The 12,438-nt window shown below is 33.3% G+C and overlaps 1 protein-coding gene across 5 annotated transcripts in view; it reads right to left on the bottom strand.

Annotated features, from left to right (window-relative positions):
- Nucleotides 1–1,821: 1,821 nt before the first annotated feature.
- LRRIQ1 (leucine rich repeats and IQ motif containing 1) overlaps nucleotides 1,822–12,438 on the bottom strand; it is a 102,472-nt gene continuing 91,855 nt past the window's right edge. For all 5 annotated transcript variants that reach the window (XM_085045998.1, XM_085045989.1, XM_085046003.1 and 2 more), the window contains one exon: nucleotides 1,822–3,180. In XM_085045998.1, coding sequence (XP_084902124.1) covers nucleotides 3,041–3,180 — 140 coding nt within the window. In that variant the 3' untranslated portion in view covers nucleotides 1,822–3,040. The remainder of the gene's footprint in view (nucleotides 3,181–12,438) is intronic.

Below are 12,438 nucleotides of genomic sequence, written 5' to 3'. Positions count from 1 at the left end.
GACAGTCCAGGGATCTGTTCAGGAGAGCTCCTAGAAAGCTCATCAACTTTCTTTGGTGAGTGGCATCCATCAAAGGCTCAGTGCATAAATGCACCTTGTTATTTACTTCTTTATTTCAAATGAATGTTTTTCTACATTTCTGCATCTCAAACTTCATACATACAAGGAAGGTTTTTTAAAAGAGCTTATTCATATGAAGTTCCTCCTCCTTCATATTCTTCCATGAACAGAAAAAGGATGGAGGGGATGATGCTAGTGAGCCTGGAAGAAGTCTGAAGCACTGCAAAGGCAGTACTGCATCTAGGAATGCAGGTTCAGGGTTCTGTGATGTAAGATTTGCTGGACTGTCACTGACTCACAGCCACTCCAACATCAGAACAGATTGCCAGAGAAACTTACTTTTAAGAATATGTTCTTGTCCTAAATGGGAAGTACTGCATCAGGGAGTGGGTGTGGAAGGGACAAAGAAAAGTGGGGGGAAAAAAGGAAAAAAACCCGGAAAATGAAAAAGAGAGAACTAAAAGAAAATCCCCAAAAGTCACAAAAGAAGTGTGAAACTGCTTGCAGAAAAGGGTTTGAAAAATTCATGTCATAAATATCCACCACGTGCATCATTGGTGTTATGTGACCTTATGTACTATAAGATGCGACTATGACCACCAAGGCATGTTGGTGGCTTCACCTTATTCCTGAATGTAATGAAGTCTTTCTGCTTGCTTGAACAGAAGTTGCGCCTTGCACATTTACCTGTATTTGGTCAGACACACTGTACTTTAAACATTGCAATTCTGAGGAAAAATAGATTGCATACAATAAAAAGACCTCATCCTATTAAAAACTGCAATGTTATGAAAACAGCAACATGTTTTGGCATAATTTGTACCTTAATTTCTACTGGCTACATTACTTAATTTATGCATGACAATATCAACAAATTGAATAGTAGACTAAGCATATTATGAACCCCAAAAGGCTTGTCAGTGAATATTGTCACTCCAATTTGTAATTTAGTACACTGTATATTAAAAATCTACCATTTAACTTTGCAGAATAAAATGCCTTAAAAAATGTTGCCAAAGCATTTTATTTAGGCTGGGAGGTATTTCTCATTCAGAAACACCTTGAAAGCAAAAGAGACTAAGTATGATAACTTTTATATAGCAGATTTTTTTTTAATATAAATGTAGATACAGATGATACAGATATAGAAAGAAGCATAAAATCATAAAATCTGAAATATCCCTTGTTTACAGCTCTGGTGATGTGCAGTATATTTACTCTACACAAACAGAGGGGACAATCTGCTTGAAGTGTTGAACTATGAACTGCTTGGTTTTCTATTTTGATTTCCAGTTAACACCTGTAACAGTGGCTACACACACTGCCAGGTGTAGTGGCAGACATTTTGAAATAACTAAGTTCTTCCTATAAAACTTATAATCTCAATATTAAAAGCAAAATCACAAAAGCTCCAGTATTTGTTGGTGACATTTAAAAGCTATTATATTGCAGATCCTGAAATCAAGCTGAACACTAATTTCATCCACTGGGAAACCAACTAGGTAAGATTAACATCTACTGACATTTTTATACTCTGTTGGCATCTCCAGCATTTCTATAGTCAGGTCAAGCTACCTTCACTGAGCATAATTCCCCAGAAAAACAAAGAAATCTTTTCTGAAATAGATTGCACTGACTTTTCAAAAGCAAAGTGATAATACAAACAGGACAGTGGTTCAAACAAGCAAAATTATTTACTGGAGGTTCTCCATGAGATCAGCCATCTTTTTATCTGAAAATGAATGTGAGTATTCACAAAAATGGAGATAAATAATTTTAATCCATAGTTAGATGTGTGTGTTGGCATAGAAAGCATGTTACAAAATAACATCACATGTTAATTTAAGTACATCTTAAGAACAGCCACAATGCAAGAATTTATGTTCTCTACTGACTGAAGTTTCAAGCCCCATTACTCTCTCCATCTCTTTCCCCATCTATAGGGGACTGAGGCTTACAAAAACAGACATGGGAATACTAAAGACAGCCTTCTCCAGATCCAATTAACAACTTGCACCCTCAAAGTAGAAAACATTAAAATAATGTTACACTTTGAAACCAAGGAACATTTTCTGTCCTGTATACTAATGGACAAAACATTGACTAGAAGCAATGAGTTAGGTATCCATGAACAGCTGAAGTAGTATTCCTTCTCTTTCTCTAGATCTCCTTGCACCACAAAACATTTACACATGGGTCTGAAGGAGCCTGTCTATGTGAAAAAATTAAGTTGGGCTAACAGTGACATGTAGATCTAATTTTATATTGTCCCAGATCAAAATGGGAATAATTTAATTTTTTTAATCCGCTAGGAAACAATTAGAAGTATTTGAAAGTATGTAAGAGGTTGCTTTATCATATTTTGATAATAATTTATGATGAAAGATCTAGGACTACTATACTTTGAGTAGGAGGACTGCTCATATTCCTAAAAAAAGAAAAGTTAATGTCCAACAGTTGCAGGTTGTTGAGAACTTTTACTGCTTCAGTAAAATGTTTTAAACAGACTTCTCTAAGAATGGCATTGCTGGCTGTTAAAGCTCACAACACCATTTGTAAGCATGTATTTTATTTTGTGAGAAAATGAGAATTCAGTGTTTCAATATGTGACATAGATCACGCGAACCCTTATTACATTTGGACTTCTCATCCAGTTCTTACATGCAAGCCTAAACTTAGTCACTGTACAACAAACCTTGTAGAGTTAATCAGTTCTGCATTCTATACCACATGAACATATAAGCAATTGAAAATACAAACAGTGATAACTTACTGACAGGTATAAAATACTTTGACCAGAAAATCCCACAAAACTCAAACCACTGTAACCTTATACAATAAAAGAAGTCAAAAGCAGTTAACTGGAACTGGTTTATTTGTAATAAATGAAAATCCAACAATGGATATTCAGAAGTTTAAAAAGAAACAGCTCTCCATATGCTCTCCATATTTGATTAAATTAACTATTTATCTCCAATATTCAGCTACTATTTTTAAGCTTTTGTCTTTTTTTGCCTGCTCCCCATCCTCCACTTAGCTGCACTGGATGGTCTCGAAATGATATCCGTTCTCTATGAGATGGACCCAAACGTGATTTTTCTGGAGTAGAAATATTCTTTTCTAAACAATAAAACAGATGTGAAATTAAAAACCAGCCAACGAAAACTCCCTAAATTTCATTGTACCATAATCTATTTAAGAAAATAATATTTTTATGTCTAATTTGACAGCACACTATTCTTACAGTTATGTATTGCTCACCTTTTAAAAATAATACAAGTATTTTTACAAGGTAGTACTTTCAAAAACAACCCAAAAAACTAAACAACTCCTTATCCAATAGGACAGTAAAATTACTACACAAAATTATTGTATTTTGAAAGTGCCATTATCTGTTCACTCTGAACTTAAACACTTATAGAGATACTCAATGTTTTTGACACAGAAACTCATCCTTCAAGTGGATGAAGAACTAGTTCAGAAGATATATCTAATTAACAAGTTGTTGTGTTACTATATTAGACCAAATAAAAGGGAGATTTCTTTTGTTCAAAGCTCAGGAATACTAAGACTCTGTATGGTGCCACAGAAAAATTTAAGAACACATAGGAATATGTGAAAGAATCACTTTCATTGTCATGCATACAGATGCTTGAGTAATTTAGACAACAGTTTCTACAAAACTCTTAAGACAATTATTTAAATAAAATAACAAGTAGGCATGAACAAAGGTATGATATTTATTTAACATAAATGAACACCTTACACCTGGAAATATCTTTCTTTGGGATCTGTAAGAAAGAAAGCATCTATGGAAGACAACACAAACTTTGCAAGAGAATGGTATGATGTTCACAAAACAGCAGTTTATATGTGTGTATATATGTGTGTGTGTATATGTATAATTAATGTGCCAGCTTATCAAATACATATTTTATGAACAACTTTTTGCTGCTTATGAAAAGAAAATATTATTAACTACGTGGTTTTGGTATTTTTGATATTTTAAATTTTTAGTACTTCTCAATAGCAAAATTAAATTTCTCACGATACATAGTGCCAAAAAAGCAGAAAAAAGTTTAAATCATATGACTGAATATCATTCTATGTACCAATATATACAACACAGCCAGAAATTTTAAAGAGTAAGAGTTTCCATGTTTTCTCATGGATGCTTTTCTGTAGCCTGCTCGATCTAAATGTCAGGAGGTTTTCCCAACCTGCAGTTCCCTTTCTTATGAATTCTTAAATTATTGCTGATGTATCTTACTAAATAGTTCTCTCTTTCGGCAGTCAAGAACTTTGAAGTATTTTTTAAAGTTATCTCCATTCATGTTCTTATAGCTCTACAGATACAGTAAATAGTTTTTTTATTAAAATATATAATTTACTCTAGATGTATCTCCTAAAGATTTAAAATTCTGATGTCTTGCCTTGACAGCATTCCCAGTTTCCTTGGCTTTAGATTATTTTATATAACACCTCAAATGGTAGCAGATCTCTCTGGTATAGAAAGGCTCTTGTTAAAGAGCAAAGAAAATATTTAATCAAGCAGTAAACTTTCCATTTATTATTTTGCCTGGGAACCATAACATATTCACTGAAGGCTGAAACCCTCAAATTAGTAAATTAAGTGGTTAATTAGTGAAACTTCAAAATAAATCTAACATGGTAATAATATTTTTTAAATTGCATGCCTTTAATTCAAAGAAATATTTTCTGAAATTGAAAACATTGTTAAACAACAAAAATAATTAAGACTGGAGTATGTTCTTTGTTAAAAACAAAAAGGAAATAGCCATTGCAGATTTAAAGTGGAAAACAAAACTGGAGCTAACTTATGCTTTTCCTATGCACTCTTCTTCAAGATGATATCAATAATATAGATAAGACATACCAGCTATTTTTTCCTATATTTTGACAAAAATGACATTTTATTACATTATTTTTAAAACAGAATAAAACCAAATGCCAGAAAGAGACTATCATTAATTAATTTGAAAACTAGTCTTGCAGCGACAGAGTCAATATAGCGAGACAGTCAATCAACCTCATCCTAACTGCCTGATCTGGATTATTTCTGGACTAACCACCTCACTTGTTTATGAACATATATGCACTGCTAAATATTATTTTCATGATGGACTTTAGAAATCTGTACATGCAGGGTTTTTGGCTCTCCACTTACAACTATATGCAATGCATTGAAAGGGATATATTGTCCTGGCATGAGTATGAAATACGTATTATTATTCCATTAAAAATTCCTAAAGACCTACTGTAATTTGCTGCAAAAAACTTGTGAAAAGTCTTTATAAATTACTAACACATCCTTTTACTTTGGCAGAATAACAGCTGCATCTATCATAGCATGAATTCTGCTTGTCTAAACATCAGAGTCAAAAGTTCACAAATTAATTTTTTTAACTAATTTGCACATTGTTTAGAGGGTAGAACAGTCAAATACCTTGATCAAGGAATGTAATAAATTATTAATTGTGAGTGCATACAGGCTGTCTGTCAAAACAACATTTTAGATGTTTGTGAGAACCATTGCTCAGGATTTGCAGTAATAGTGCAAGATAACTTCATCAGCCAGAAGGTATTTTCACTAAATCCCAGATACTCTAAAGGTGTCGATTCTCTACTCACTTGAATGCAGGTTTAACAAATCAGAGGGTCTCCCAAAGTCTGACAGTCTTGTGTCTCTTTGTCTAGTCTCATTAAACTTTGTAGGATCTGTTTTAAATTTATTTTACAATTGTGACCTAGAAAAACTGAATTGAAGCACAGACTAACTCTATTCTTTCTTTCCATCCTTTACACAGTTCTCAGCACTTTCAGCCAAAGAAAATAAAACCATTGTAGAGACTGATCAACTAATTTGCAATGAAATATCTACAGACAGGTTGGTTGTAAGTCACTGTAAATCATTCCTTTTGTATGTCCCACCTTTCCATCTTTGAAATGGGCATAATTATGTTTGCAGTTCTGATAAAGCTCTTTTGATATCTACTAACCAGTACTAAGAGATGGATATTATTATCAATGCTGCTGTTCCAGTTATTGGTCTAAGTGGAGCAATGAAAGACAGAGCTGGCATGCAGAACCAGCAGCCTAATCTGTGAAGAAGAATTCTCAAGCTCTGTTAAGTCATACCAGCACAGTGCAGTTTGCTTACTCCTATTCATATCACAGCTACTTCTCAGATGTTACACTTACAGACTGCTAGTGGCTTAAATATTATTTATTATTTAGAAATTGTGTCATAAAGCAAAGAAACCTCATTTACAATGAAGGAAATAGTCAAATATGAGAGGTTTTTGCTGCAGCTCTTTCTCCTAGAGTTTAATGCAAGACAAAGCAGAAAGAAAAATTAAAACATAAGAATCGAATCATAAAAGGTTGGAAAGGACCTCTAAGGTCATGGAGTCCAACCATTAACTCAGCAGTGCCAAGTCCACCACTAAACCATTTCTCTCAGCACCACGTTCACATGTTTATTGAACATTTTCAGGGACAGTGATTCCACCGCTTCTCTGGTCAGCCTGTTCTAATGATTGACCACCTCTTCAGTGAAAAAATTTCTCCTAATATCTAATCCAATAATGATAATCCAATAACGAATGGAATGCGTTACAAATCTAGAACTCACCTGAATGATCATACATATGCCCACAAATTACTATGCTGACTTTTACTTCACGTCTTTTGCCATTCCAGTGAAAATCTAGGTATGACTATTTCACATGTGCTCAAGTAAGAGCAGCTTTGCACTTAAGTGTAAAGTAAGCATCTAGATAGAATCTTGCAAGAAGTAAAAAAAAAAATCATATAAATAAAAAACCTCAATGACTTTGTTGTCAATAACAGTGTTTACAACAGATCTTCTGATTCTAATTTTCAAACTGGCAAATTTCTTTTTCCTTCAGAGATATTCAATAAGGACACCTCCATTAGCAAACAGTTAGAATTTTGTCAAGATCAAGGGGATGAGAGAAGACAAGAGAGTCTGGTAAGGGATGACAATGGCAATTTCAATTAGTAGACTGAACCTAGAAACATTCCTTAAAAACACAGTCTTGTTTCTCAAAAAAACCCCAAAAAACCAACAAAACCCCCCAACTTTCCAAAACCCTCCAAAACATATCAAAATTAATAGGCAGCTTAATCGTTACCATATTTGTTTCACTTATATTTGTTGTTTTGGGGTTTTTTTGAGGCACATGACAGATATCTTTTACAGCATTTCCAATGATGTGAATGGTTTTTACAGCAAGCTTGGGTTTGCAATATCTCCATTTTCCCTTAAATTGCAGTGTCCTGCAAATTATTGGCTCATATGCTAGAATACAAGTGAATCAAATTATTACTATCATGATTTTTAAACTGGTAAAATAAAAGTGACATTTACTGTCATATTTTGCTATAAAGAGATCTGTAAGGCTTGTGTTTCGTTAATATGCATACAAACACATACGTATGCACATGTGCATTTGTGATTCATGAATAATTGTAAGCATAATCACAATACTTTTATTTCATGTTATGTTCCTTAAGTGTATTTGTAGTTGGCCTTACCCAAGGGCATCAACAGAAAGATTCACATTGTTTCAAGTTCTATCTTTAATATCTTTACTAAATAGAAATGAGATATATATTAAATATAAACTAATATGTTTATGAAACATAAATTAGAACAATTACATTTGGTGTGGTATATACAGTACTGATATTTTTGACAACAAAAATAACTATTATTATTATTAACATTACTTGTACTAGAATTAAATAGAACCTGGCAAGTATATTAAGTATAATTTAACACGGTACATGGTTATTCTAATGCCCACTGATGTGGGAACAAATCTTAGCCAAGAAAAGCAATTTAATTTCTCCTATCCCAAAGCAGGCTTTGGAAGGCAGGCTGTAGCAGTTATTTACTGTACATTCATTTACTTGTAACAATTTACTATATGAAGCTCCAGTATGGTCTGAGACACTGTCAGATGCCTGTATATGTCAGAAAGCTATTTCTTTTGAATATGTGATAAAAGCTTGTCTTGGGGTAACTTCACATGCTTCTATTTCTAAGCAGTCACTTTTTGGTTGTTTAATCTGTTTTCTGCTATTGATTTGTTCTGGTCTTTTTTTTGTTAAAGCCTGGGTCTTTTAACAAATGTCAAGGTTTACATATCCTCTGTTTTGATAAGTAATGCAATATGTAAAATGCTTTGAATCAAATTCCTAGTGTCCAAGAAGAAAAGCTTTGTTAAAAAGGTTATGATAGAAATTTTATGATGCCTAGTAGACGTCATAGGACATTTATCGATCTACCTAAAATGGTGTGTCTGGAGATATAATTTATTTCAAAGTCCTTACCATACTGTATTACTTAAAAGCAAATACAGCATAAGAAGGCATGGAGAAAAAAACCTCAACATTTTAATGAAAGTGACCAGAACGAATCCTTAGCAGCAAAGCATTAACATCAATTTAAGCTCTGGAAAGAAGGTAGGTTCAGCAGGTCTGTGAAAAAGGTAAATGCTGCAATATCACAAAAATTAACTTTTTAATAATGTTGAAGTTGGATTTTTTTTTTTTAAGTTGCATTGTTTGAATTAAAAGTATTTACTGTGTTGAGATTTTACATTATATTTTTAATTTCAAAATTATAGATAAATAGCATTGAATATGGTGAGCATATAATGTGGTGAGCAACTTATATGAAATCCCACGTGATATGTAATGACATATCTCCTTTTTGTATGGAGATTTGAAGAAAGAATATACTAATGATTAATATTTTTTGTAAGTAAATGGTCAATTTTATTTGTAAATATGCTTGACTTCATGTTGGTAGGACAAGAGACAAGCTGTAAAATTTCATAGAAACAAGCAACTTAAATTTCTTTGTTTGTCAGACATTAACGTTCTTCTGACTAGATCATGCTGATAATGACATACTTTAACAATCCGAACTCTAAAATGTGACAGTCACATGGAGTTGAGAGAGATAACCATTTACAAAAATAATTTTTAAACATTTGTTAACTGTCATTCCACACAGTTAAAATTAACAATATAAACATAGTGTTGCAAATACATTCCTGTAAAATACAACTCTTTTCTAACTACAGATAAGACTTTCAGCACCACTGATTCTTAAAGCTCAGTATTTATTTTGTGTTTCAGCTCCTTATCTATTTCCCCAATTTTGACCATTTACGATGAATTTGAGTGTCTCCCTGAAGCTTTCTGAAAGGTTGGTCACTTCTGAGAAAAGACGTTAAATACTTATGTTGTCCTTTGCAGAGGAGACCTGAAATCCACCAAATAACAGAGCCTTCCTTTTAGGATATGTCCAGATTTGGATCAAGTATATACAAATTGAAGTTTTCCCATGTTTGGAAAATTCTGGATCTTTTGGGCTATATGCACTAATTCACCAGTCAGTATGGAAACATGCTTCACCATGATATTACATGGAGCTAAGCAAGACTATTCCTAAAGATAATGTTGAAGATCATGCTAAGTCAGGGAACTTAAAAGCCTGCTTTTTTCTTGCTGTCTGTGGCAAATGGAGAATAACTATAGGAACCACAAAGAGGGTAAGAATCAAAGTTCCTACAGGAATAAGACAGAGAAGAGGCAAAGAGCCAGAACCAAAATCCAAGAGAGAAATGAGACTGACTTGGAATTGAGGTGAGAGACACTAAAGCTTACTTGGTATACTGTGCCCTGGCACAGCCGGCACAAGAGACTAGAATAGCTTGACAAAAAGACTGACACAGAGCAGAGACAAAAACATGGGGAAGAAGAAAATTGTGAATTGGAAAAGGGGAAGTGAGTAAGAAAAAAAACCAGATTGATTACAGGGCACTAGATGGTTCCTAACTCTCAGAATTTATATAATTAAAGAAGTGAAAATACAGGTAATGATAAGAAATAGAGTAAGATACACAAAGAATAAGTACATTAAGAGACTGGACTCAAGATCTGCCTAAACAGTACACCAAACCCAGTCAGATTTGGAGGAGGTATAAACTAGAAGATTTGGATCTGTAGAATCAAACAGATGAGTTGATGGAGTATTTGCGAAGGAAGAGTGGATAGGAGAGGAAGCTTATGCCACAATAAATTAGAGGACAGTAACAAGAATTGTTCATAGTAAAATAAAGGATTACAGAACGCAGGTATAGAAAAAACAGCAACTAAAAAGAGACAAATTGAAGGAAAAAAATAAGGAAAGAAAGACTGCCTTGGGCAAGAAGATCTTATAGACACATCTTTACCATTCAGTGCAACAATCTGAAGTAGCCCAACATAAATTACTGGACCTTTCAGTGCACTGACTTGAGAAATATTTTTGAACGTACTTAACACCCATCCCACAGCAAAGAAAACATAGATTTGTTATTATTTACTCAAATCATAAGAAGGAAATCCTTATCGTTGGTCTAGTGGTTCCATGGTTCTAAGTGAATATCTCAGTGTACTATAAGCCAATGTCTCAAAATGGATTTTTGTCTCTTTTTTTTTTTTTTTTTTTTTTTAAATCTAGTTTCTCTTTTAAAAAACCCAAAACACTGCCACAGTGAGGAACTCCCAAACTCTCGTAGAAGACTATCAGGCTGTAAAATTAGGCACTTAGAATTTAGAAAATGCCTCTGCGTATCTGTTCTTGAATTATTTTCATAATTGAAAACACAGATGATGAAATGACATGAGATCATGTATCATTTTTTTCTCCCCAGCCTGTTAAACTCAATGAAAGCAAGTTCTACATGCCTTTAAAAATCTGCATTTAGGTAATCTTTTAATATGCAACCTCAAAGTGAATTAAGCAGCATCTTGTAAAATGTCATTCTGTAGTCTGTTCAAAAAGCTTAGGTATATGTTGTTTGATAGTTACACATTTTTCTAAGTATTAGTTATCTCCACCAAAAAAAAAAAAAAAAAGAAAAAAAGAAAGGAGAAAAGAAATATGCACAAGAAACCCCTTGGTAAAACATAAGTAAATTCATAGAGAGCTCAAAAATGAGATGCTTGCTACACAGAAAGAGTTTACAAATCCTAAATGAAAGACAGCAGTTCTTGAACAAGAATATATGGACAATAGTGATACTAAGAAGAAAGGCAAAGGAAAGCAGGACCTTTTTAAAGTGAAGGTGTACCATACACTGCTTATAAAAAAAGTTGAAGACTTTCTAAGAACTCTCCTTATGAAAGAAAGGAAGACAAAAATAATTAAGGTGGGGGTTCTGTCAAGAGCAAAAAGAACTAAGTAAGATCTAAAAAGAAAGAGAAATAAAGTTACTGTGGTTTTTGTGCTGAGTTGGAAGACTTTTCACTGTAAGAACAGCACAACTAAACTTCATTACTTTAATTTCACTGACTAAAAGAATAGTAACGTTTGAATTTATTTGAGAAATAGAACTGATAAATGTTTTTTAGTGGAGATATACATGTATCCATTTTTTGAAATAAGGGTGATAAAGGACTTACAAGGTTCAGGTCCTAATTTATTTAATTTTTTTTTTTCCTGGAAAGCAGTGTTTTACTGATATCAGAGGTTCCCTGAAAAGCTAGAATTAAGGGAGGAGAAGAATTAAGAATTCCGGGCAGTATTTTAAATAACAGCTAGAGGCACAGCTCCAATTGCATTTCACTTTCAAATTCTGGACAGAAGATTGCAGTTCCCAAGGCAAATATAATGAAAATAAAGTTTAAATTTGCAGAGAAAAGAAAACCATGGAATTGTAATGACAGTTAGACAATGTAAATATGTAGGAGACTCATCTAAAAGTCCAACACTGGTTGGCCAGGTAGGTACACATTAGGATGATAGAAGGTAGGTGATGATTGTCATAGCCTACTCACAAATTTTAGGATATACAAAATATCAGGATATCAGGATATTTAAAAGTCCATACTGTCTAGCTAGGTATTAAAAAATGCTTAACTTCTCGTTCTTCCAAATTATTTCTATGCTCATCTTGCAACTTAATCCTGACTACAGAACCAGAGTTCAGGCAAGTATTAAAACAAAAAATACAACCAGAAATTCACACCAATGTTTATGGAGTTAATAAAAATGATAAAGAATGGTCAGATAAGAACAGAAACACACCACACCACAGCCCCAGTGCTCCCCCACCACCAGCCCCACCCAAAAAAATAACCTCAAGAGATAGAAAAGAAAAAATAGTAACTAGGGAGCATAAAACACTAACTATTGATTTCTAGAACATAACGTACTGGCCATTAACAGAAGCAAGGTCCTAAATTAGACAGACAACTAATTAGTCCAACTGAACAATGGCTACTCTATCTTTAGGTTATATGTATTTTTTAAGCTTTATTTTTTTAATATTG

Source organism: Lichenostomus cassidix, chromosome 1Aa, assembly GCF_008360975.1.
Source record: "Lichenostomus cassidix isolate B80296 chromosome 1Aa, HeHo_3.0, whole genome shotgun sequence".
Taxonomy (NCBI): Eukaryota; Metazoa; Chordata; class Aves; order Passeriformes; family Meliphagidae; genus Lichenostomus; species Lichenostomus cassidix.
Note: the sequence above shows the minus strand (reverse complement) of the source record. Positions and strands in the feature narration are given on the sequence as shown.